The sequence below is a fragment of the Pan troglodytes genome, chromosome 8 (assembly GCF_028858775.2).
Source record: "Pan troglodytes isolate AG18354 chromosome 8, NHGRI_mPanTro3-v2.0_pri, whole genome shotgun sequence".
NCBI lineage: Eukaryota > Metazoa > Chordata > Mammalia > Primates > Hominidae > Pan > Pan troglodytes.
In genome coordinates, this window is record NC_072406.2 from 115,797,060 (window position 1) to 115,824,286 (window position 27,227).

The following is a 27,227-nucleotide window of genomic DNA, read 5'->3' on the forward strand; positions in this document are numbered from 1 at the left end:
TAAGGAGCAGAAGGTGACTGGTGTGGCTGAGCAGTGTGATGGGTGGGGACGAGAGGGGTAAAGCCCAGGTCAGGAAGGCAGCCAGGGGCCAAGTCACACAAGCTCTGTGAGCCAGGGTAGGGAATTAGTTCTGGGTGGGATGGAGTCCCTGGGGGAATTTAAGCAGGAAAGTATGTTATTTTCTTTCTTTCTTTCCCTTCTTCCCTCCCTCCCTCCTTCCTTCCTATTTATTTATTTAGAGATAGGGTCTCTCTCTGTTGCCCAGGCTGTAGTGCAGTGGCACAATTATGCCTCACTGCAACCTCAAACTTCTGGGGTCAAGTGATCCTCCCACCTTAGCCACTTGAGTAGTTGGGACTACAGGCCTGCACCACTACATCCGGCTAATTTATTATTTTTATTTTTTTGGTAGAGAGAGGATCTTGCTTTGTTGCCCAGGCTGGTCTCGAACTCCTAGGCTCAAGTGATCTTCTTGCCTTGGCCTCCCAAAGTGTTGGGATTACAGGAGTGAGCCACTGCACCCAGCTGATCAATATTTTTTAAGAGCTCACTCTAGCTGTGGTGTGCAGAATGTCAGATAGAGGTCTAATAGAGAAGCAGTGAGACCAGGTAGGAAGGTGGGGTCTTCCTGGAGAGATGAAGGGGGCTTCTAACGCATGTGATGGTGGAGGTGGGGAGACAGGTGGTTCTGCAGCTTGAGTTGGCAGGTAAAAGAAAGACAAGAGTCAAGAATGACTTCTCGGCCAGGCACAGTAGCTCATGCCTGTCATCCCAGCACTTTGGGAGGCTGAGATGGGTGGATCACTTAAGGTCAGGAGTTCGAGACCAGCCTGGCCAAAATGGTGAAACCTTGTCTCTACTAAAACTGCAAAAATTAGCCAGGTGTGGTGGCAGGTGCCTGTAATCCCAGCTACTCGGGAGGCTGAGGCAAGAGAACCACTTGAACCCAGGAGGCGGAGGTTGCAGTGAGCTAAGGTCATGCCACTGCACTCCAGCCTGGGCAACAGGGGAGAATCTGTCTCAAAGAAACAAAAAACAAAAAACGAGTGACTTCTAGATGTTGGGCTTGAGCAATGGGGTGGATGGTGCCAGTTCCTGAGATGGGGAAGATGCTGGAAGGAGCAGGTTCAATGGAGGGAAGAAAGATGCAGATAAATTTGAGGCCAAACTGTCCTTCAGTTTTCAAGGTCACCAGCCTTGCTTCCTCCAGAAAGTTCCTGAGAACTTTCTTCTTCTGTTGACTCCACCATCCCTAAGCCTTGCCTCAAGTCTAAGCTCTATGCTCAGTAAGAGATTTACAGTGAACCCCAGAATGGCATCCATTTCCTCTGCGCAAATGTCCCTGGCTGGAGTGACCCTGGGAAGCTTCGTGAGGTTCATTATAGAGCAGAACAGAGCCCTAAACATGGACTCCAATCCTCAGTTTGCCAAGGACTGTGTGTGGGCAGTCACCCCATCGGAGCCTCAGCTTCTCATCTGCAAAATGGGAATCCCACCACCCATCATGTACTGTGGCTCTGATCAGCAAATGAGGAAACGTGAAAATGTCCTCGCACATAGTAGATGCTCATTCAATAACAGCATCTAGCACTTCCAGGGGAGCTTTCTAGGTGGCAGGCAGTGTTCTAAACATGCTTACTTATATTAGTTTATCTAATCTTCGTTATAACCATATGAGGTGTGTATTAGTCAGTGTTCTCCAGAGAAACAGAACCAACGGGAGGTGCATAGAGAGCTTGAAGACAGAGGGAGATTTATTTTAGGAACTGGCTTATGTGATTGTGGAGGTTTGAGAGTCCAAAATGTGATGGGGGAGGCCGGCAGAGACTAAGGGAAGAGCTGCAGCTGAGTCCAAAGGCAGCTGCTGGCAGAACTCCTCCTTGCTGAGGGCGGGTGTGTGTGTGTCAGTCTTTGTTCTATTAAGAGGCCTTCAACCAATTGGATGAGGCTAGCCTGCATTATGGAGAGTAATCTGCTTTACTCAAAATCCACTGATTTATTTAAATATGAATCTCGCCTAGAAAACACCTTTGCAGAAACATCTAGAATAATGCTTGACCAAATATCTGGGCACTGTGGCCCAGCCAAGTTGACACATAATAAACCATCACAAAATGGGTATGAATATTATCCCAAATGTACAGAAGAGGTAATGGGCACAGAGAGGCTAAGAAATCTACCCAAGGTCACAGAGGAGAGAAGCCAGACTCTCAACTCCAGCTGTCTGGCTTCAGAGCTGGCATTTTCAACCATGACACTAAGTGGCCATTATCATAAGCACACCAATATAAATTAAATTTCTCCATCCATCCTTTTCCTGGCGTGAGAGTGGAAGACAGAGAAACTGGGGGTTGGCTTTCCCTGGGGGAGGCAGCCTGGGTGTGGCCCTGCATTGCTTAGGAAGCAGCACAGAAGCTGAGCCCCAGAGATTGTGGCGGGGGACCTGAGAGGTTATTTGTTCCAGCTCTTGCCTTTATGGGGGTAACTGAGGCCCAGCATAGAGAAGGAATTTGCCCAAGGTCACATAGGGAGAAAAGTGGCAATGGAGGCAGGACTAGGTCCCAGGCCTTCAGAAAGTGCTACTGCTGCTGCTGCTGAGAACTGATACTTGTACAGTAGTTATTCGGTGCCAGGACTATTCCACATTAACATACTTAATCCTCTATGTGTGAGGCAGATAACATTAGCATCTTTGTTTTAAAGAAAATGAGGAAACTGAGGCACAGAGAAGTTATGAAACTTGCCTAAGGTCACACAGAGCCAGAATTTGAGCCCAGGTTCAACCAGGACACTATACGTCTGAGGCCCAGGGCAAGCTTCCTGTGGGGGCGGTGACAGAACACAACCCCCATTTTGCTGCGCCTTCCATTTTCCCACTTGAGACCTGCCTGGAGTGACAGTGGAGGAATGCTCTTCCCCAGGCTCACCCCACAGTTCACAGGAGGAAATGGCCTTCTGCACCAGTGGGTGTGCCTGCCTGAGACACCCCAGACCCAGGTGATAGGCAAGTGCACACACACCTCATCCCACAGCTAGACGTGTCCCAAACTGGTACACAAATACACACAAACACAGACTCCAACCCATAACCAGATATATCTCAACCACACACACAACCCCAGCCTATGCACCCAAACAAGTAAACATACCCTCACAGCACACAGCTATCATGACTCACACATGTGCACAGAACCCCACAGCCACACACGCCCCCAACACATAAACCAGGACACAACTTTCCCTGTCCCAATAGGCACGTGAGCAAGCACTTGTACACACAGAAACATACATATCATACAATTACATCTACCCCACTCTACATCCATCCACCACACAGGGGCACTCCCCTCAACCTATCCACAGGCCAAGGCACTTGGGCACAGGAGCCATTCACAGGAGCCACGTGTTACCTCCTACATCCCCAAGGGCCAGATGTACCCCAAGGTACAGCCACCCTGTCAGTATGGCCAATCCACGTGTCAGCACGGATCGCTGCAGCAGTCTGTCCCCGCCCCCACTTCAGCACACACACAGCCCTAACTCCTAGGGACCACTCTCCCCCAGTTAACTACAGCCCGCCCACATCCAGGCGTTTGCCATTTGGGGAGCCCAGCCTCCCACTTCCAGAGACAATCCTGCTCTACCCTCAGCCCACAGCTCCGAGGGCTGGCCCGCCTCTCTCCCTGCCTCCACCCCCTTCCAAACTCTGGGCGGGCCCTGGCACCTGTCAGGCCAATGCGGGGGGCGGGGAGGGGGTTGGGGGGGGGTCGGGTCGGCCCCCTCCCAAGTGCGTCTCAGCTGCCAAAACGCAGAGTCCCCACCTCCGCAGCAAGGACACGCTCAGAGTTGGGGGAGGGAAGAAGGTCTGTGGTGCAGGCGCTAAAAACTCAAGTCACTCAAGGATGACCCCTTTTCAGTCCCGGTTCTCAATTTCACCTTCTCGCAGGAAAGCCCCGCGTCTCTATTAACCCTTCCATCACCGCTGCACCGCGAGAGGGACCAGAGAAGTCTTAGCACTGCGCAGCAGTGGCCGCCGCAGCCCGGGGGTGGAGGACCCGGCTGCTCACCGTGCGGGGGCCTAGCCCCTTCACGAGCCACCCACGCACTCCGCATGCACCCACCCCCACACCCACTAGGGACAGCGAGGTAGCGGGAGCCCGAGCGAGTCGGTGGAAGGCGAACGAGGGTTCTAGGACCAAGGGTCTCAGGGGCCATGTACTGAGGAGGGGCAAGTGAAGCAAGTACCCCTGGCCCGGCAGGACCCGTGGGCTGGCGTGCAAGGACAACCCCCCCTCCCCGCCCCCAAGAAGTCCTCTGCAGGATCGAAGGGGCGCGTGCACGAAGCGGGAAGGAAGGCTGAAGGGAAAACGCCCGGAGGCTCCCTTACCTGATTTCCTCTTGGAACTGCCATAGTCCCTGAAAAAGAAGCAACAACAGATAGACATGGTTAGGGCCGGGCGCGAGCGCGGGGCTGCAGCTGCAGGGGCGCCCTCGGGCTGGCTGCGGTCGGTCCCCGGTGCCGCTGCTCATGTGATGCCCACGGCCGGCTAGCCGCGCGCTCCGCAGCCGCACGCACTGCGCGCCGCGCCCGCCCGCCCGCGGGCCCCCTGCCAGCCCGGCCCCCGGGCGCGATTCGCCCGCCCCGCCCCGCCCCGCCCCAGCCCGCCCCGCTAACGGGGGCTCACCTTCCCTAAGCCTTGGCGGGGAAGGGCGAGGCAGGTTCTCCTCACTTCCCAAACTGGGAAACTGACGCTCCGGGATGGCGCTCGCCGGAACCCGGGCCCTACCCAGCGCTGGGAGCCCGCTCTCCCCGCCACCGGAGCGGTTCACCTCCCAATTCTTTGCGTGGCTTGCCCTAGCGATGCAAAGAATTCGGAGGTGAACCCAGCCTACTCAGCCCGTAAGTCACTACTGAAATGTCACCTCCTCAACGTGTCTTCCTCAACACCACCCGCCAGGTAATCACAGATTTCTGTGATCCTTTGATTAAAGTCTGCCCCTGTCCTAGACCCGAGACTCGCTGGGGGCCACTGTGGCTGCTTCCTCTCACTGCACGCCCCGAGAATGGCAGAGGCCATGGATAAGGTCCTTCTCAAAGGCTACAGCTGGGGAGTCGGGATGAGGAGCGGGGAGTGGGGGGACAGAGGATACTGCAAGGTTAACTGGGAGGCCAGGAACGGTAGGAACGGAAGTGGAGCTTCTGAGGAAGTGGGTTCAAATGCTGTCAGAGAAAGTAACTGCTGTGACCTTAGGCACTGCACCCTCCCAGCCTCCGTTTACCTGCCCTGCCCTCCAGCAAAGAGTCCAGACTCAAAGATGGGCAGATTTCCCAAATCCTGCCCTTGCTCCTGCCTTCCTTATCTCCCCACTCCTCCCACCCCCCTCCATTCACCAATCCTCAGGGGACTGGGAAAGGTGAGCTGGCTCCCTTAACCTGAGCCTCACATGCCCCTAAAGGCTGAAAGTTCTGTTCAGTGCTCAGGGAACAGTGGAGGGGCTGGCTGGGGCTCTCTCCGGAGTCCGAAGGAAATGCCTTCCATTTTCCCCAGGGGCCAAAGAAAATGCCAGTTGCTGCCCATCTTTGGTCGAAGCAAACTAGCCCGCTAGTCTGCCACTGGAAAGGCGGGGGTGGGGGGGTTGGGGGGATGCGGTGGAAGGGGGTTCTCTTGGAGGAAGAGGCAGCAGGCTCCCAGGGAAAGGAGCAGAGTCATCCTCATGGAGGCTCCCCAAGATTCCAACCCAGGAGGTCTAGGGGTGCCCTCCAACATTGGAGTGTTTATTAATATCCAAGGTGATTTGCCTGCACAGCCAGGAGTGGGGAGCTCCCCCTCTCCTAGGCATCGACCTTTCCCAAAACTTAGAACCCACTTAATCAGAATGCTGGGGGCAAGGTCCAGGAATCTGCATTTCTGACTCTCTCCCCTTCCTTCCCCAACTTGTTTGAGAACCCCCTTGGTATTCCATGTCTCCTTCAATCCTCTCACCCACACTAAGAGGAAGGTCCTATCATCCTAATCCATTTTATAGATTAGGAAACAGAGGTTCAGCCATTGCCCAAGGTTGCCCAATCTGGGGAAGGGCTGTGGTTTATAAGCCCACCGGAAGGAATAAAAACTGCAGCGTGGATGGTGTGGAGGAGAATCTGGGAAACCGTTGCCTTGGAAAGGAACTACAGAAAGGTGGGAGAGCTTCCATTTGCCCCCTCCCCTGGCTCCCACCAGTCAGTCCAGGGAAGGCCTTAACAAAGGCATGCTTGCCCCCCTTGCAGAAGGGAGACTGGGCAGAGACTGAGTCCTAGCTGTGCCCCCCAAAAGCTCAACTGTGCAGGGAATTCCAGAGAGGAGGAGGAGAGTATTAGATCGTAGCTGTGTCCTGCCCAGAAGACTTTCCACTCCCAAGGAGGAAATTAGCTTTTCAGGCCTTTTCACTGAGGGCTACTGGGGAAGGGCAGGGAGTGAGGGCACTGAGGAGCTGCCCTCTGCTGTCCCACAATTTTCCTGCTGGTCCTGGCAGGAGAAGCCCAGGACCGATGGCCCACTGACCATCCCCCTGGCTGCCAGTAGCCCAGGCAGGGGTGGCTGCCTCACAGGGATGGCTGCCTTCTCCAGCTCTGAGCAGGTTGAGGCTACCCAGGCTGTTCCTATGAGACAGGGAGTTTGAGACCAGCCTAGGCAACATAGTGAGACCCCCTATCTCTACCAAAAATAAATTAGCTAGGCATGGTAGCAAGCACTTGCACTCCCAGCCACAAAGGAGGCTGAGGTGGGAGGATTGCTTGAAGCCCAGGAGGTCAAGACTGCAGTGGGCTGTGGTGGTGCCACTGCACTCCAGCCTGAGTGACAAGTGAGACTCTGTCTCAAAAAAAAAAAAAAAAAAAAAAAGAGTGGGGAAGACACAAAACTCACATGCTTGGAGGGCCTCCTTTGTGCCAGGCCCTGGTTGGTGATTCTCAGCCTGCTATTCAATGGAATCATCTAGAAAGTGGTTAAAATTCAGATGCAGGGCCCCACCCCAACCTACTGCATGGTCTGCAGCTCCAACAAACTCCCCTGGGGATTCTGAGGCTGCTCCAGTGTTGCATAATCTCCATCAGGCCTCCAGCCACCCCTAAGAAACATTTATGCTCAGTAAGAACAACGTGCTTGTAGTGCTGAAGGAGCCTCTAGAAAATATCTCTTGGCCTGCCTGTCCTTCAGTCAGAGTTCAGAGTCCTCCCCACCGAGGACTTCCGGGTCCCTCCCTGCAGGGTGTGTGGGCTCTCCTCTTGCAGGTGAGAAGACCAAAGCTTAGAGAAGCCGGACAACTTCCTCAAGGCCATAGTGAGTGGGTGAGACCAGGACTGGGGACCAGAAAACCCAGGCCTTGCTCTGAGGCTCAAGACAAATGCCCACTCACCACCCCTTCCTGGAGTAGTGGATGCAGGAGTAGAAGGCAGAGCCCAGAGGGCCTGATCAGCACACGGGGTTAATGGGGTGGAGGCTGAGGTCCTGGCAGTGGGGGTCACCAGGCTGTGACTGAATGGTGGGAACGAAGAGGAATCCTGAATCCTTCAGGGTGTCTGGCCTCCTGCCCGAGCAGGCGCTGCCCTAATAGGAGACCTTCTGGAAGTTTCCAGTTGGGCATCCTTTAGCAAAGCCATTTCATATTTTTAGCTGCTGAATAGGGTGATAAGCAGTTTAGGTATCCAGTGGCTGGGACTCTCCCATCCCTCACATACGAGGGCAAGACGCAAAGGCAGGGATCCCCCTTCACACCATGACCACTTCCCACTGCCCTATAACCAGTCCCAGTCTGGCAGGACAGCAGGGCCCTCTGCTGGGGCTCAGTTCCCTAACAACTCAAGAACCACCCCCCCTTCCCATCAGTCCCCTTCTCCAATCCACACTCCCTCCTTGCTCCAAGTCTTGCCCTGAGCTGGTGCTGACAGCCCCCACCCTGCCGGTGACTCCACTCCTGGTAGGTCACAGTCTAGCCTGCTTCCGACTTGCTGCTGAATCATATCGGCCAGGGAGCCACAGGAAGAAGAGGAGGGGAGGAAGGGCGGGGCTAGCATCTCCCTCTAGCGTTGCCAGAGGCTAATGTAATTGAAAAGGCCTCCCAAGCTGTGTCCTAAAACAGCTCCCATCAGACCACTCAGCCATTCATTCTCTGCAGCTGGTCCAGGGGTGACTCAAACCACAGGTACAGTGACCCACAGTCCCAGGAAAACAGGGACATGGGACTTTCAGGGCTCAAACTGGACAAACTGGGATGGGTGATCTCCTGTGGTCCACAGGTCTGGCCTGGCTGGGAAAGAGGGGTGGAGTTCCTCCAACCAGCACTCCATCCCTCCCCATCTAAACAAGGACTCCTGGGGCCTCTACTCCCACCCCGCCCCATCCCCAGGTGATACGGTTCCTCTCTTGGCCCCTCCCCATAGGATGATGCAAGCTATGTTTGGATGAGCAGGTTCTGGAGACGGAGGCCTCCAGTTCGAATCCCTGCTGCTTGCAGTGGGGGCAGGGGGGTGCCCTTGATCTACTTTCTTGGCCTCTTGAGCCTCTACTTCTCTATCTGTAGAACGAGGACAATAATAGCACCAAACCCCTGGGGTTTGGGGAAGATGCAATGTACAGTGTGTAGAAAGGGCTTCGCACAATGGCCGGCACAGAAACTGCTATAAATTGTCTTTGTCGTTATTCTTTCATACCTGGGCCCATCTGACCCACCTCAGTTGCTACACAGGTGGCAAAGACCTGTTTAAACCTGGGTCCTACAGAGCCCCTGAAACAAAAGGAGCTTCTCCTTAAGGACCTCACCACGATGCTGGCAGACAGTGCCAGGCAGGTGTGATTCCAGCCCCACTTTCAGAGTTTTGGGCTTTCGCAAATGCCAGAACAACCACTGGTCTCTGTCTAGCGCCGAGCACCAGGAAGTGTGTTCATCCCCGACCCACAGGAATGGACACACGCCTCTGGACCCATCTATTAGGACACATTTAACCTCCCAAGGAGTGGCCAACTCTCAGAGCCCCAAAACCAAGAGATGTAAAGGGCTTGCATTTTCATGCTAATGTAGACCCTAAAGGGTTTTTCTTTTTTCCTTTCATTTTATCTTGGCCAGACACGCTGTGCTCCCTCCCCGGATGCTCTAGTGAAGTGGCTGGTGTTGGAGACTGCACAGGGAGAGGCTGGTGGGGGCAGGAAAGGCACTGAACAATTCACATGTGTTGTTCCCCTGTTTTGACACATGGCTCCCCACACTCTGCCTTCCCCTTGAAAACTCCCAGGATTTATTCTTTGGTGTTCTGAAGTAGGCAGAGCAGGTGCTCACCCATTTCATGGATGAGGAGATTGAGGTCTGAGGCTTCAGTGGCTGGCCCAGGCTCCTGAAGCTAAACAGACAGCCCTGACCCACAATGCTCCAAAGGGGCCACGCTGAGGCCCACTAGGGATTTGGCCACAAGGAGAGGTCACACCAGCAGCGGGCAGCAGGCCCTCGCTGGGGAATGGAGTTTGCCATCCTGCCGTTCAGTGTTCCCAGAGTGAGAGGTGAAGCCAGGAAGAGCCACTGAGGCACGGGAGAGAGAGGAAAGGGGGCTGGGCCTGGCTGGGCTGGCTCTGTGGAAGGGTGCTGAGTACCTGCCAGGTGGAGTTCTGCTGAATGCTGCAGGGTTGTACCCTCCGCTGCCCGCCACACCCCTCACCACTCTCCCTCCCACTGGCAAGTGCCTTGGCAGAGAAGGACACACACACGAACTTCCAGCCTGATGTTCTCACCCTTCTGTCTGCCAGCTGACATTGGCTGCTGGGCCCAGGATGCCTGTCTGCGGGGCCTACAGCCACTGGGAACTGCTCAGAGGCCGGCTGGGCTGCCAGACAGCTGACTTGGGGGTGACCTTCAGAGCCCAGCAGTCACTGGGGACATGGGCACTATCTAGAATATGAGGGCTTGAGAAGATGCAACCTTGGCCAGGGGAGTGACGTGGGGCTCTTGAGGTACATAATGATTTTGACTGCTGTTATCAACCTAAAAGCACTTTTTAAGCTCTCGCTGTAGGCAACCTCATTAAGGCCTGTGCAGGCAGGCAGAAGAGATATATGTGACATAAGTCCAACGAGAAAGCCAACATTCTCAGACAATCCACGCTGAGAATTACAGGAGGGGTTACACTCAGTGCAGAGAAAAGAGAGGTCCTGGGGGCTATAGAACATCCCAGGTAGCTTCCTGGAGGAGGAGGCCTTAAAGGACAAGGGGGTTTGGATCCACAGAGGGATGCAGGGGGAAAGCTCTACAAGCAGGAGCAAGCAGCTCCAAACAGTTGTGGACTGGGCAGTGGGGGTAGTGGGTGGACGGGCCAGGAAAGGCGAGGCTGAGCAGGGCTTTGATGTCTGGCTGTGAAATCCAGAAGTTTGCAGAATTGGGGAGTGATTTGGTCAGATCCTGGCTGGAGGAAAATTTTGTTAAGAGGAGAGGTTGACAGCTGGGGGTTGGGGGCAGGAGAGGGGCTGTCAAAGTCCAGTGCTGAATGTCCACAGACCCGGGTTCTGGGCCCAGCTCTGCCCCCTCAGGGGCTGGTGACCCTGGACAAGCCACTTCAAACTAGTGCTTTTCAAATGACAGGCAGTGACCCATTAGTGAGTTTCAGAATCAATTTAATGGTCCCAATGAGCATTTTAAGAAGAACAGACTAGAAATGATCAGCGAGTCACCCCTGGCAAGGCTGTTTTGTGGTACCTGCATCAGATGTCTGTCTGCGTATCGAGCTGCAGTGTGATATTTCCTACTGTGGCAGGAGCCCTCGGATTCCCCAGTCCTAACAGGAGGCTACTCTGAGTGTCCTCACAGGGCTATTGTGAGAATTCGAATTATCTGTGAAACCTCCATAGTGAGATGGAGCATGTTCTTCCAGAAACCAAGTGAGGAAGGTCTGAGCAAAGGGCTGGGCGAAGGGGCTTTGGGTCACTGAGGTCTGGAGAGTTGGGGTTTTTTTTCCACCCCTTAGCCCCTAGCTGGGTTTTTGTTCTGGCTTTTGAGAGCCTTTGCACGGAATGGTCTCCAGAGGCAGCAACCTCCAGGCAAGACAGACAGAGGGGCCTGCAGGCCATTCTCTGCCCCCATTTGCTCCCTGATCTAAATCGTGGCACTGAGGGCCCTTGTGTTTAACAAGAATCTGTCCTTTCTCCGCAGGGCCTGTGTTTTCCAGGGTTCTGAGAATGGACCCCATTGTGACCATGTGGCTTGTCCAGAGGGGCCGGAATTCCTGCCCTGGGTGAAAAAGCTGAATTCCTGCGGAGAGAAGGGGTCTTGGGGCTCCCCAGGCTGCATCCCAGAGAGGCCAGATGCTATGGCCATCATAGACCCCAGAACCCCACCCCCCAGGCATTTTGTCTCCTGAACATCCCAGAGGGTCTCTGCTGCTGCCCTGTCCACAGCAAAAGAACAAAGCACTGTCTGTCTGTCTCCTCTGACTCGTTCCACTATTCTGGGCAAAGGCCCTAAGTGTGTCTTCAGCCACAGGACAAGTTTTACCATGTCCAGGCCTCAGAGCAGGGAGTTAAAAGGGCAGGTGGGTTAGAACCCTGGTTCAGCCACCTAGTGCTTTGTGATATAAACAAGTGACTTCACCTCTCTGTACCTTCGGTTGTAAAAGGGGGTTAAAATAGTTGCTATCTTACAGAGCTGTCGTGGGGATTACATGGGATAATGTGCAAAGCTCTTAAATGGCATCTGGCCCATGGAAAGGACCCGTAGCCCAATAGCCTGGGTTCACAGGGGGCTAGACTAGGAGTGTGGATGGTGGCCGCAATGCAGGAGGTGCTGACTGCCTACCTTCTCAGTGTGGCCTGTGTGAGACCCTGGCTCTGTCACTCAGGGCACTGATGCAGGACCATGATGACAGACAGGCCTGGGTTCCCATCAGGTGCATTCCAAGGAGTCCCACCTAGATGGTGACACTGAGCAGCAGTCCATGGGAGTGGGAGGAGGCAGGGTTAGGGGAAGTGGGGAGGATGGCAGAAATACACAGTTGATTTCTTAGAGGGCAAAATGGGGCAGGGGATTGCCAGTTCAGCCCACTGCCATGGAGTGCTAGGAGCTCCTCCTCAGGCCACCTGAGACCTGCTCCCTGTGTAAATGCCAGACTGTTCTTGGCTATGGGGGTTCCCTGGACTTCCAGGGGCTACATGCCAGACCTAGGGAACCATGGGAGGGGGAGTGACAAAATGGGGTGATGGGGTTCAACAACGAAGTCCCTGAGGAGCAGGTCAAGGAGGATATCCTATATTTAAAGACCTTCCCTGACTCTCTCCAAGTCCATCCATCATCCATCCATCCACCATCCATCCATCCATCCATCATTCATTTACCATCTATCCATCTATACATCCACCATCCAGCCATCCATCATCCATCCATCATCCATCCACTATCCATCCATCCATCCATCCATCCATCCATCCATCCATCCACCATCCATCCATCCATCCATCATCCATTTACCATCTATCCATCTATCCATCCACCATCCAGCCATCCATCATCCATCCATCCATCCATCATCTATCCATCCATCCACCATCCATCCATCATCCATCCATCCACCATCCATCCATCCATCCATCCATCCATTTATCCATCCATCATTCATCTAGTCATCCATCCGTCCATCATCCATCCATCCATCATTCATCCAGCCATCCATCCACCATCCATCATCCATCCATCCATCATTCATCCAGTCATCCATCTGTCCATCATCTATCTACCATCTATCCATCCATCATCCATTTACCATCTATCCATCTATCATCCATCCATCCATCCATCATCCAGCCATCTATCATCCAACACCATCCATCCATCCTTCATCCAGCCATCCATCATCTATCTACCATCCATCCAACATCCATCCACCATCCGTCCATCATCCATCCATCCATCCATCCATCTATCCATCCACCATCATCCATCCACCATCCATCATCCATCTATCCATCCACCATCATCCATCCATCCATCCATCATCCATCCACCTATCATCCAGCCATCCATCCACCATTCATCCATCATCCATCCATCATTCATCTACCATTCACCCATCATCCATTCACCATCCATCCACCATCCATCCATCCATCATTCATCCACCATCCATCCACATCTTGACTGAAGGTCTGTTGTAGACCCAGTCTTGTGTATGAAGTAAGAGAGTGGCAGAAGACACACTGTCCTGCCCTCTTTTTTATTTTTTTGTCCATCTAGCTGGAAAGAGATGGCAAACACCCACGAAAAGACAACATACAAGTTCCCTTGTGATCAGGTGCCCCAAAGCTTGGTCAAAGGAAACACTGTATAGAAATTTCCAGGACAGGGAGATCAGAGTGGTCTGGGGTGGTCAGGGAGGGCTATGTGGAAGATGGGGCACTAGAGCTAGCCCTTGAAAGATGAAGACTGTTTAAAAAGAGCAGAAGCAGGAAGGAGATTTGGGGTGGAAGGGATGGTGTGAGCAACGGTGCAGGGGCAGGAACAGATGTAAGCCTGTGTGTGTGCGTGTGTGTGTGTGTGTGTGTGTGTGTGTGCATGCTGGGTGCGGAGGGCAAGAAGGCTGTATGTCTTGGGGGAGCAGGACAGGCAGCTGGGGCTGGACTGAGCCCCAGAGGAAGCAGCTCAGATTTTAGAAGGAAGTTGCTGAGAACAACCCAGCGGCAGTATTCCTAAAGAGAGATTCTCCCTGAAGGCTGCGGAACCAGCTCTGTGCCTGAGGATCACATTTCTAGCTCCTTCTGGTTTCCCTTGTTCAGGTGGTGGGGTGAGGACTTGTGTCGGGGGAGCCAGAGGACTGCTTTGCCCCTCAAGCTACACTGGCCCCATCTGCAGACATGTGCCTGGTCTCTGTGTCACGTGTGTGTATGGGTGTGTGTGACACACGGGCAGATACCAGGGCCCCACTGCAGAGCACAGACCTCTTGGGTCGATCCTTGGCTGATGGCCCCTAACTCCCCAGCCCTGGCCTAGTTTCGACCTGAGACTGGGAGCTTGGGCCAAGGAGCTCCCTATTTCCCATGGAGGCCAAGGAGCCCACCCAAAGTCAGGCTGTGCTTGTTTCTGCCTTGGCCTCTGTGGGAAAGAGGACTCGGAGGACCCCACACTCCTCCCACACACCTAGCCCACCTGCATGGCCCTGGGAGGCCCGGGTGATCGCCTCTTACAGTGAAGGAACCTGTACCTCCCAGACTTTCCTGGACACCATGTGACAAACCCACAAGCACCAAGCACCCAGATGTGCCCAGCCCAACAGAGGCAGCTGCGTTAGCCCCATTTTACAGATGCACCTCAGTCAGCTTAAGTCACTTGCCTGGTGTCACACAGCTTGCAATGGGAGGCAAGGCTGCAGACTCGGTTGTCTGTGCTGCAACCACCACAGGCCCCCTCCTGCCCTGCCTAGTGTTTCACAACTTTCAAGGCCTAAGGAAGGGGCACCTCCTCCAGAAAGCCCACTCTGATTTTGACCCCCAATAGCACTGAATGTTCCAATTCTGTCCCCAACAGTGGTGCCCTCAAAGGAGCTGTCCAGTAGAATTCTCCAGGGTAATGGAAATAGTCTCTATCTGTCCTGTCCAGTATGGTACCACTGGCCACAGTGGCGCTGAGCACTCAAACACCGAATTGTGACCAGTATGACTCAAACACTGAATTTTTCATTTTGTTTAATTAAGACTTAGATTTAAAGAGCCACCGTGGCTACTGGCTACTTTATTGGACAGTACAGTCCAGACTCTGACATGGTATGGCCAGAAGGTTTGCTTGGCTCCCATGGTGCGTGTGTGCATGTGTGTGTATGTGTCTCTCTGTGTGTGTGTAGCTGCCTAGGTTCAAATCCCAGCTCTGCCAGACAGATTATTTAGGGTCTCTGTCTTCATTTATAAAGTGCAGAGACTGAAATGATCCACCTAATTGGATTGCTGGGGGATAAACAAGTTAATACACATAAAGTCCCCCGTGCACAGTCAGGCTCAGTAACAGGGAGCGCATACACAGATCCTCCACCTGCTCCAGCTCCACCTGCCAGTCACAGGGCCCTGCTGCCAGCACTGGTTCACCCTCGAGAGGGGAGAGGGAGGGACTCTGGAAGAGCTGTGACTTGCAGGGGAAATGACAGAACCACCTGGGACAGAATGGGCTTGGCCAAAGGAGGGCACTGAGAGAAGGTGCCAGGAAGGTGGGGGCGGTGGCCACTGCAGGAGGAGCAGCATGGGAAGAAGCAGGGACACGGGCCTGGCTGGCCTCAGTGGGAGGGGGGAGCAAGGCTTGGGGTGTCTGTACAGAGATGAAGAAACCCAGGCTCTGCAGGGTAAAGCCACTTTGCTGAGACCACACTGGTGGCTGGTGGCTGGCAGCACTGGGGGTGGCAGAGCTGGGGACTTCCAGGTCCATCTGAATGACTGTTATCACTTTCACATTCCCCCAGAATCCCTTGCTGCTGCCAGGCTGATGGGTCTCCCCAGAGGCGACAGGAGTGACAGCCAAGTCTGGATCCCCCTCGATGCTGGACCAAGAGGCTGACTTAATGAGCCTGTTCCACAGAGGGCAGTGGCTGCCATGCTCCTCACAGCAGGCACTCAAAACGCAGGACAAACGGGCTCCTGGCTAAGGGCCTGTGTGCCCAGGGATGGGTGGCTCCTGGGCTAGCCTGGGTGCAGGGCGGCCTGGGGGCTTCCCCAGGGTCTGCCAGAGCATACATGTAAAGGATGGGGTCTAGGGAGGAGTCCTGTAAAATGCCAAACCAGGGCCATCCCAGCCTGTGAGGCCCGAGACATGGGTTCCAGGCCTGGCTGTCTGAGCAGGCAGCATGACCTGGGTGGTGGCAGCCCTCTCTGTGCCTTAGTTTCCCTGATTGGGCTTTTGCAAAGAGGCCTCCAGCTCCAGGCTCACAGGACAAGCCTGTGTCCTGCTTGCAGCAGGGTGGCCATCCAGGAACCCTAGGTAATACCTAGGTAATACCTCCATGCTCCCAGCCTTCTCCAGCTGCCTTCCTGTCAACCCTGAATGCTCCTGGGCCAGCTCAGCTGCAACTACAGTGAGGGCCCTGCCTGCTCACCAGCCTGTCCACTACAGGTCCCAGCAGGCCAGCCGTGGGCCGCCACCTCCGTCCTCCACCAAGCAACCTCTCCTGAGCTTCTACACCAAGGTAAAGCCCCCGAGGTCCCGGAGCAGGCTTGTGCCCATGAACCCCAAAGTATGGTGGCAAACAGGGGGAGGGAAGGGCGGGCGTGGGCCAGGCCTTGGTGGGAGTCACCACTGAGCAGTTCTCCCCACCCTGAGTGAGCTCTTCTTACCCAAAGGTGGGAGTGGTAGTGCTGCTCTTATTATTATTAATACTATTATTGACAAGAGCACTACATTTGTCAAGCATTTACATTATGCCAGGTGCTAAACTAAACCCTTGACACACATCAGCTCATTTTATCCTCACTACATGCCTGTGTGGCAGAGTCCCTTACTATCCCCATTTTACAGATGAGAAATGGAGGATCAGAGAGAGCATGTGACTTGCCCAAAGTAACACAGCTTGTGAGGGATACAGATGGGATTGGAGGCCAACCTGGCTCAGTCTAGTGCTCAAATCCTAACCACCACACTGTTCATTTACCACCTTGTGGCTAAGAAGGACACATAAAATCCAGACAGAAAAGCTAAATGAGGAGTAGGTGGTGAAGAGAAAGGTAAAACGAAGGCAAAGGCTCAGGGTCAGAAATACCCAAATGACCAGCCTGGCCAACATGGTGAAACCCTGTCTACTAAAAATACAAAAATTAGCTGGGTGTGGTGGTGTGCACCAGTAATCCCAGCTACTCAGGAGGCTGAGGCAGGAGAATCGCTTGAACCTGGGAGGTGGAGGTTGCAGTGAGAGCCAAGATCGTGCCACTGCACTCCAGCCTGGGTGACAGAGCAAGACTCTGTCTCAAAAAGAAAAAAAAAAAAGAAATACCCAAATGACATCACTGAGTTCTAGACTCTTCCTTAGGGAGGTCACAACTTCAGGGCTGGCACGAGAATGTCCAACAGGAAGAAACCTGGCTGGTGACCCGCACAGTGGGTCACAGTGTCACAGCATCCATGACCACATGCTCAAGAGATGCACTGTGGTTTCCGATGGTGATGGAGCATCCCCTCTAGAGCACCTGCAGCTGTCAAGCTTCCTGGGCTGCCTCCTGGTGGTTCTGCTGCTGGTGTGGCTGCTCAGTGGGTCAGTGGCTGGACTGGAGCCTGAGGATGGCCTGGCCTCACCAGGGCTGGTTTTACAGCCTCCTCTCAGCAGAGGTTTTTTAAGTTCTGGGGGCAGTGATGCCGGATCAATGCTGTCCTGGGCCCCAGCTCCCAGCCTAATACACTTTCTGGCACCCCCCCAAACCTTGTTCTAGCAGAGCACTGGATTATTTTCCTGTGTGGCTGTCACCATTCCCTTTATATTTTTGCCATTGCCTTGTTTGTTGTCTATTTCTTCCCCTCAACAGTAGGCTCCCTGAGAGCAGGAACTGTATGTGTCTTGCCAGGCCCAGCCCAGGGCTGGTTATAATCGTGTTTCCTGAATAAATGCACGAATTCCCTGACAACCAGTAACCAAGCTCAGGGCTGCCGGATGGCCTCAAGAGGCTGGTCAGACGCTGCTAACACCATCCCGAGCATCCTCCACCTGTTCTCAATCCCTGCCTGGCAGGATAGGCAGACCCTGCATCTCTGCTCTCCCCTCCTTTCCCCCCCGAGTAGAGCTCAGTGGAAGTGCCACTTCCTCCAGGAGGTCATCCCTGATTGTCACAGATGGGTCAGCAAGTGCAGACAGTACATTTCCTGCCTATTTATGAGGACGGACTTGGCAGCAGCCCGCGGCCTCCTGTGCTCCGTCCTCTGTGACATCACCTTGGTTGTCATGGAAACCACCCTGGCATCACAGTGGAGCCTGGATGCTCTTGCTAATGTCCTGCACTATTGCCTCACGTGTGTCTCTCTCCTCTGGCAGTTGGACTACAGTGTCTATGGCCTCCTTCACCCCTCTCCCTGAGAGGGCTAAAGTCTGAAAACAGAGTCTTGTACCTAGGAAGTGATACTCCCTGCGTGCTTACTATGTGCTAGCTATGGACTATATATTTCAATTTTTTTTTTTTTTTTTGAGATGGAGTCTAGCTCTGTTGCCCAAGCTGGAGTGCAGAGGTGCGATCTTGGCTCACTGCAACCTCCGCCTCTGGGTTCAAGTGATTCTCCTGCCTCAGCCTCCAAGTAGTTGGGATTACAGATGCCCGCCAACCATGCCCAGCTAATTTTTGTATTTTTAGTAGAGATAGGGGTTTCACTGTGTTGGGCAGGCTGGTCTCGAACTCCTGACCTCGTGATCTGCCTGCCTCAGCCTCCCAAGGTGCTGGGATTATAGGCGTGAGCCACCGCGCCAGGCTGTATTTCAATATTTTTAAATTAAAAAACATTTTTTTAGAGACAGGGTCTTGCTATGTTGCCTAGGCTCATCTTGAACTCCTGGCCTCAAGCAATTCTCCTGCCTCAGCCTCCCAAAGTGCTGGAATTACAGGTGTGAACCACCCGGCCCAGCTGCTCACTGTACTTCATGTACATTATTTCAGTTAATCCTCGTAGCCACCCACCAAGAAGAAGATGCTATCATTACTCCCATGTCCCAGAAGAGGAAGCTGAGTCATAGTCAGTTAAGTCACTAGCCCAGTGGCAGAGCTGGGATTTGACTCCAGTGCCAGCTGACTCCTAACCATCGTGAGCTTTTGTGTGTGTCTCTCTCTACCTTCCTACCCTCCTGCCCTCCTCTGCTGGGAAATCTCCAAGCCTGCACTCAAGGTCACCCTGGCCCAGGCTGTCTCCCTCTCCTTTTGCCTCCAAACCATCCCTCAGCACCCAAGTTCACTTGGAGGCCCAGCTCCCCGGCAGCCTTCCCTGCCCACCCACAGCCCCCACAGTCTCTCTCCCTTTCCAGTGTCCTCCTGCGCTCCTGGCTTGAGCACCTGTGTGGGACCTGCCTGGCCTCTTTAAGCTCAATGACTGTCTCTGGTACCCTGATCTGGCTCTTCTGGGACAAGGGACACATGAGCCTGGCCTCCTCCCTGCAGGCCTTCCTGATAACCTTTGTTGGCGCCGACCTCAGGCCTTGAGTGAATCACAGTCCTGTCTCCACACTCGTTACAGAAACTCAGCTAGTGACAAAGGGCCTCAGCTCGGGCCCCCAAGCTGGGGTGGGTGGTGGTGGGGACTTCCTGACCTTCCCTGCGGCTGCCAGGCTCTTTCCTCTGGTTCCTGCAGCACCAACCAGTGGCTCCCTCAGTGGGAGGTTGGAGCCCAGGCCTCCCCAGGAGAAGGGCACCAGGAAACCCCAGGCAGTCACCCTAAGCACAGTAGGAAACACAGGCTTTTTGGACAGCTCCCTCCGGCTATGTCTGGGGATGGCCTGGAGGGAGGGAAAAGGGGTGCATGAATGCCCCAGCACCCCTGCCCCCAGGGAACAGCCTGCAGCCAGGTGCCAGTCCCTGCGAGATGAAGCTCGTTGACACTGCGCTTGGCAGCCTTGTCTTCCCTGCCCTGTGTCACCTTACTGATGCCTTCTAGTGTCACCTCCAAACTGCTTGAGCCGCAATCCTCAGCCTCAGATCTGCTTCTGGGAAATTCCAAACCAAGATGCCTGAATTTCCTTGAATTATTTCCTGTCTTGGGCAGCACAAAGTGTCCCCTGCTCGTGCCTATAAAGATCCTCGTGGCTGCCAGGACCTAGCACCGTGCCCAGCACATGAGGGGGCCAGCATGGGGATAATGCATGTCCCCCATCCACTGGCTCCTGAGGCAACACTGCAGTTCTCCAGGGGTCTCAGACCAGGTGACAGGCTCATGGGTGCCCTCTCCTGCTTGGGGTGGGGGCCAGGAAGAGGTGCCCCTGGCAATTAACCTTCAATTCCCTGGCTTGCAGGCACAGCCTGGTCTAAGCTGCAGCCTGCCTCTGCCAAATTAAATCAGACCTGGCCACAGCCAAGCTCCTGCCTCTGAGCCATTCAGAGGAGCCAGTCCCTTCTCCCTGTCCATCAGCCAGGCTCCTACTGGAATCTTCTCAAGGGCTCAACTCAGGCCTCCAGGCACCCTCCCAGGCACCGCACCAGGGATGCTCCAAATGCTCCAAGCCTGGGGTTGCTCTTGAAATCGGCTGGGAAAGTTCTGAGAGCCAGAAAGAGCACTGGACTTGGAGCCAAAAATCCTGGTGCTAATCCAGTTTCTCTGACCTCAGGCAACCATTTCCCTTCTCTGGACTGCACAACCTGCAAAGGCTGGGCTGGATGATGTCTGGGGAACTGAGCTCCAAAGCCTGGGACCAGGGGCAAACCCTCCCACCTTGCCTCTCACTGGGACACAGCAAGGATGGAAGGAGAGGCTGCTCCGATGACTCCAGAAACTGCAAACCCACGTAGCTGAGAGATGAGTCGTGTTTTGTGGGCGCTAATGAGCCAGCCTCTGGCACAGCCCCTTCGGCAACAACAATAGTAACAACTGGTACCATTCATTAAGACTGCATGCTGGGCAGCATGCTAAGCCCTTGCCAAGCTTCATTGAGGGGTAGGATAGGTAAGAGGTTCTAGCCCATATTTGCCAGTTATTGGCGTTGCAAGTCACATGACCTCTCTGTGCTTCAGTGGCTTAATCTGCAAACTAGGGGGAAATGACAACTATACCCACTTCATAGGATGGATGCAAAAATTAGAGAATTAAAACATGTAGGCCGGCCGGGCGAGGTGGCTCATGCCTATAATCCCATCACTTTGGGAAGCCAAGGTGGGTGGATCACCTGAGGTCAGGAGTTCGAGACCAGTGTGACCAACATGGCAAAACCTTGTCTCTACTAAAAATATGAGCGTGGGGGTGGACACCTGTAATCCCAGCTACTTGGGAGGCTGAGGCAGGAGAGTCACTTGAACCCGGGAGGCGGAGGTTGCAGTGAGCTGAGATCATGCCACTGCACTCCAGCCTGGGTGACAGAGCAAGACTCCATCTCAAAAAGAAAAAAAAAAAAAAAAGTCCTCTGGGCACAGTAGCTCACACCTGTAATCCCAGCACTTTGGGAGGCCAAGGTGGGTGGATCACCTGAGCTCGGGAGTTTGAGACCAGCCTGGGCAACATAGCAAAACCCTGCCTTTGCCAAAAATACAAAAAATTAGCTGGGCATCACCTGTAGTTGGGAGGCTGAGGCAGGAGAATCGCTTGAGCCTGGGAGGTGAAGGTTGCAGTGAGTCGAGATCGCACCATTGCACTCCAACCTGGGTGACAGAGTGAGACCCCATCTCAAAAAAAAATAATAATTTAAAAAATGTAAATCGCTTAGAAGAATGTCATCACATGGTGAGATACAGTAATTGAGCTATTATTAGCTTTCTAGACCTCATAGTAACCCTATGCTGCCACTTCTATGGTCCCTATTTTACTCCTCAGGGAACATAAGGCCCACAGAGAGTCATCCTCTCCATTTATTGCATTTACTGTGTCCATCCTTCAGCTAGCACGAGGGATATGGTAGATGCCTGGCGGTAATGTCCCGGCCCTCAGGGTGTGTGCAGCCTCTCAGAGAAGCCGGATGTTAAGGATTTAATTACCTCTGTGGTATATGCCACAAGTGAGACGTCCCAGTATTGGGGTGAGAGGTGGGGATGGCAGGCCCAGGTGTGGTGAGTAAGTGGTGAGTTTAGGTGGGGTTAAAAGATTGCCTGGGAGACCAAGGCAGGAGGATGGCTTGAGTCCAGGAGTTCAAGACCAGCCTCAACAACATAGCAAGACCCCATGTCTACAAAAAATTTAAAAAATAGTGGGGCACGGTGGCATGTGCCAGTAGTCCTAGTTACTCGGGAGGCTGAGGCAGGAGGATTGCTTGAGCCCAGCAGTTTGAAGCTACAGTGAGCTGTGATGGTGCCACTGCACTCCAGGACTGGGAGAGAGACAGAGACCTTGTCTCTAAAAATAATAATAAAAAACGGTTGCCCCACCTGGCACATAGCTGGTGGGGGGCTGAGCCAGGATCTGAAGTTACACCTGTGAGTCCAAGGCCACCTCCCTTAACAGCTCTGCCACCTTCCTTTCCAGGAGCATCCCAAGAGGGAAAAATGATTATAAAAAGCCAAGCTGATAATCAGCTCCTCATGCACTTTCTGCTAAACAGCTGAGCTGCCAGAACACCTGGAATTTCCCTGGGTAGAAAGTTGGGCATCATTGTGGTGCAGCCTCTTGGCCTGTTGCCTGCACCTACTGGCCTTCTAAGAAGTTTGGGGGGAAGTAAGCATTGCATTTGAGGTGGCCTTCCCACTGACCTGGGGCACGTAACTACCTGGGGTTGGGGATGAAGTTCAAAGTGAACACCCAGCTGGGCCACTGGAATCAATACGCAGGGAACGTGCCCACCGAGATGAACACCCTCCCCCTTCACCCTGGGCGCCAACTCAGTGGTTAGTCCACCTCAGAGCTGCACCGGGAGGGCCAGGCAGATCTCGTTCCCGGGCTACTGAGCAATCCGTGCAAGGGCAGCGTAGCAGCTGGAACTACCAGAGGGCCCAGAAATGACAGCAGCAGCAAGTGGGGCAGAGACTCAGTCCCTGGGAACAGGCATGTCCTCCCCTCACACAGGAGCAGAGGGAAGGGATACCAACAGGTCTCCAAAACCTGGAGTTTGGAAGAATATAAAATGTCCCTCTGGTGGCCAGGCATGGCGGCTCACACCTCTAATCCTGGCACGTTGGGAAGCCGAGGCGGGAGGATCGTTTGAAGCCAAGAATTTGCGACTAGCAGGGGCAACAGAGCCAGACCCCGTCTCTACAAAAAATAAAAATAAAAAAATTATCCTGCCATGGTGGTGTGTGCCTGCAGTCCCAGCTACTTGGGGGCTGAGGTGGCCTGGGACGTCAAGGCTGCAGTGAGCCACGATTGTGCCACTGCGCTCCAGCCTGGGCAATGGAGAGAAACCCTGTCTCAAAATTAAAAAAAAAAAAAGGAAAGAAAATAACCCCAAAACCTCCCCCTGGGATCTTTTAAGGGAGATGGAACTGTTCTAAAATTGGATTGTGGTGATGGTTGCACAACTGTAAAAGTATTAGTAATCAATGAATTAATTGTACACTTAAAACAAGTACATATTATAGCATGTAAATTATACCTCAGTAAAGCTGTCTGGGGGAAACTCTCCCTCTGGCTCTGACCACTGAGCCATGCTCTGGGCCACATGTCCTGGGTGGGGTTTTGCACGTAGCCATCTGCGTGCCCTCTGGACTCATGACCAAATGGGCCATTCATGAGAGAGGGTGTGGGAAGCCAAGGGCTCAGTCTGTGGTTTGGGAGCGGGAAATCTGGTTTTCTGAGTGCTTCTAGAACCAGTTTCCCTGTGTCTGTTCCATCAGAGGAGCCTGTATCAGCCAGGCAGCACCCCTCCTCAGAGGCCTGAACCCTCCTGGGATAGGAAGCCCCTCCTTGGAGGCTGGGGGAGGGGTCTCAACAGGCTGCCCTGGGGGGCCTGGACCAGACTTGGCAGTCTCAGCAAACCTTGTACCTTTTCAGGGATGTGGCCCAGCAGGAAACCTGGGTTCCCCTTAAAAGATCCCAAATGTGGCACATGCCCTCAACTCTACCTTCAGCCCCCGTGGTGACCATGGCAACCATGGCGTCCTGATGCAGTTATTCTGCCCTTCTGTCTGATGAAGGGTCCCATCCTGAAATTTGGAGCTAGTTGCCCCAGCCAAGGGTCAGGTGCTTCTCACTTCATCCTCAGCTCACCCCCGTGTGGGGTGTGGACTTGGAGCTGAAGGGCAATGGCATGAGTCCAGCCTCTGACACTTCCTAGCTGAGAGGTAAGTCAACCAGTCTCAGCCTAAGGTCCCTCATCTGCAGAAAGGAGCATGGGCCTCCCTGGATTGTATGGATGCTCAAACAAGATAAACCATGCTCAAGGGTCCAGCACGGCTTTAGTACAGCATCAGCCAGACGCTGGGAGCTGTAGTATCCGATATGGCCATGGGGTGGAGCCAGATACACATGTATCTCATGAACGGAGGGCTTCAAAGTGACCCAAAGTTACAGACGTGCCCAAACTCCAACCACCCTCAAGATCCAACTTACAGAGCCTGTGAAGGGGAAGGAGTCACAAGGTCTCTGGATGCTTGTCCCTTTCATCTCGGACTATGTCTATGAATATCTCCCATTCCCACAGCCATCCGGCCCCTCTCTAGATCCTGACTGTTGCATGCTTGGACCACTGCAATAGCCAACTGGTTCTGCTAGGACCTCAGAATGTCAGAGCCAGGAGATAGCCCAGAGACCCCTAGGTTCTGCCCATTTACCTGATGCTGAAGTGTAGCGATTGTTAATGACTGTCTCAGGCCTATCTCTTCTTGGCCTAGCCCTAGCCAAAAATCCCTTACTCTCACGGAAGATGAAATTTCTTTCAATCCTTGAAACACAATCTCAGGGACTCCCTCTGGCCTGGATGCCCTCCTCTGCCACTCTCCTTGAGTAGTGAGCTCTTGCTTTAGTCTCAGCCTGAATGCCACCTCCTCAGGGAGGCCTTCCTGACCACCTCAGCAGGCTGGTTTGTTGCTGCGCAAGGCCCTGCACCTATTACAATCAGTTGTTCTTTTTCTGTCTTCCCCATTATCAGCAGCTGTTATAAGCCCTGTTTTATAGGCAAGGACATTGAGGTTTTAGGAGTTTAAATAATTCCCAGGCCACACAGCAGGTGGGGGAGGAGCCAGGGTTTGCCAGAGCCTATAATGGTCTGCTGCCTCCTGTGGAAGCAAGCCAGGCCCATGCCATGCTATCCTCCCCCTTACACCACCGGGGCCCCGAGAGTGCGGACTGAGCTACTTCTGAAGTCCCGGGCCTCACATAGAGATGATCTAGAAACGCTTGCATGAACACATGCCTCCCACAAGAATGCAACAGAGGAAGGCTGGTCCCGGTGGCCGAAGACCCAGGATCTAGGTTCAGTTCTGCCTTAAACTCCCCATGGAGGGGTAACTACCCAGGGACTAGGAACATGGAGGGTAGTGATAACCACAGGGGAACCAAGACCCACCTTGAACACAACATAACAGCAAAGCAGGCCTCGGCGCTCTTCCAGGGCTTACCCCTTCCGCCAGAGGCTCCAAAGGGCTCTGTAGGCCTTCCTTGGGGGTAAGAGAGTGGGCACATGGGGGTCTTGAGGTTTCAGAGAACATAGAATGCACAAGCCCAAGAAATTAATGGGGGACCCAGTCTACCCCCACACACTCCTGCACCAGGATACCCTTCCCTGCCACCTTCCTCCCCACCCTGCAGAAAATCCTGTGCCAGGCCTGAAAACAGAGTCATCTTCTCTCCCTGGACATGGGCCTCCCAGGCGTGTGCTCTATGAGCTGGGCTGGACTGGGGGTGTTTGAATCTGCTTCCCTCCAGCTCGCCGACCCAGCATGACAGCTGAGCCTGCAGAAGTCCTTGTTCCCCACGGCCAATGCCCCTTTCAAGTGGGTTGGACACAGCTTCCTGTGGGCACTTTCCTGCCACCTGCCCACCCAGGTTGAAGGGGGCATGGCAGGGGATGGACAAGGTTTATTTATCTAACGTTCTGTTCCCTCCCTCAGCCTCCCGCAGCTCCAAGGTCCAGCCGGCCCTCCTGCCCATCAACATAAAGAGGCTATTTGTGCAGCAGCTAGTGGCAGGGGGCTGCAAGGACAGTGTGGCCCACGTCCCTGGCCAGATGGGTGGTGGCAGGGCTTTACAGAGCACACAGAGCCATCTTGATGATAGGTGTCTGACCAGAATGCAGCCAGGCATGTGTGGGTGGGCTTTCTACCCCAATCCCCCAGGAGAGACAGGGACATGGGATGCCCTGGAGTTTCCAACAGCCTGCAGGGTGGTAGGGGCAGCCTCGCTCCACAGGCAGCACCAGCCCTGGCCAGGACTCCCAGAGCAGAGAGGGACGCGGTGAGATGCTCCTCTCCCAGCTCTCAGCTTCAGCTCGGCCAACCCAATTCCATTCCCCCAGCCTTTTCGGGGTGGCTGCTCTGTACCCAGGCCTGGGCTAATGGAGGAAAGGAGAAGAAAAACAGAAAATCCCATTTCCTGAGCTTTTGTGATGGGTTAAGTACACTAGGGGCATTTTCTATGCATTTGCTCCCTTGAACCTCACAATCATTTTGCCACATGTACCACGGGGGCCTTGCACAGATGGGGAAACAGACTGGAAGAGGAGAAGTGAGCCATTCAAGCTCACAGGCAGAGCTGGGTGTCCCCACAGTTGCCACTGCAGTTAATTTAACTCAATTCACAATTTCAGCTTTGACCCTTGAGGTGATTAGCCTACGCGGTCCCTGGCATACAGCTGGCACTCAATAACTACCTGCAGAGTGAAGGGAGGCTGCTGTGGAGAGGTTCCAGGGCTCTGTCCACAACCTTCCATTTGCCTCCTAGGAAAAGGAAGGGAGTAGGAGGGTGTATGACTCAGTGCCCAGTTTGTGATCCACACGCATCATCCCAATTCATTCTCCCCAGTGCCGGAGCAGTGACTCCGGGTGACTTACAGAGAATGGAAGGCCACGCAGTCAACCCACAGCAATGCTGCTGGTGAGCAGGGAAGCCTGGGCTCTAACTCAAGAGGCTGGCAGCCGACATAAGCCGAGCAGTCGCCCTGCCTTCCCGAACAGGCCAGACCTGGCATGCGACTGGGATTGGGGATGTGGGGCTCCTGGAGGAGACACCCCACATTCTCAGTGCTATTCCAGCTGCACTGCCACACACACCACCTTGCCCCTCGTCTTCCTACGGGAACCCTGAAGCAGGGCTGGCAGAGTTCATCTGTCCTCCTGGGCTCTGCTTCTCCCAGGCAAATGGCAGCAACAACCTCTGTCCCCCTCACTGGACTCCCCACAATTTTACCATGCAGTCCAAGATGAAACAACCATCCCCAAAATATAAATGGGAGGGGAGGATGAGAAAGTCATGCAGAGGAGAGTGTTTTCTTGAGTCTGACCTCCTCCCACCCCAGGCCCCAAGCAGCATCTGCCTCCGCCCTGGCCCTCCTTCCCTGGCAGCCTCCCTCAGTGTCCTAAGCCAGCCCCTGCGCCACCTTAACCAGCCCGGCCCAGTTCCCAAACCTGTGCTCTGGCTGGGGCAGGCCTCCCGCAGGATGGCCTCCCCTTTGGCCTGCCCTGGGGTTCCCCGCAGGAGGCAGGGACACTGGGGGT

At 54.1% G+C, this 27,227-nt stretch overlaps 1 protein-coding gene across 8 annotated transcripts in view; it reads right to left on the reverse strand.

Moving 5' to 3' along the window:
• Window positions 1–27,227, reverse strand: part of SH3PXD2A (SH3 and PX domains 2A) — a 266,664-nt gene that overhangs the window by 99,974 nt on the left and 139,463 nt on the right. For 5 of the 8 annotated variants that reach the window (XM_063782079.1, XM_016919277.4, XM_016919275.4 and 2 more), the window contains exon 6: window positions 4,388–4,416. In XM_063782079.1, coding sequence (XP_063638149.1) covers window positions 4,388–4,416 — 29 coding nt within the window. Of the gene's footprint in view, window positions 1–4,387; window positions 4,599–4,685; window positions 4,831–27,227 lie in introns of those variants that run through there. The other 3 variants (XM_063782080.1, XM_063782081.1, XM_054660488.2) reach the window with 2 other exon arrangements.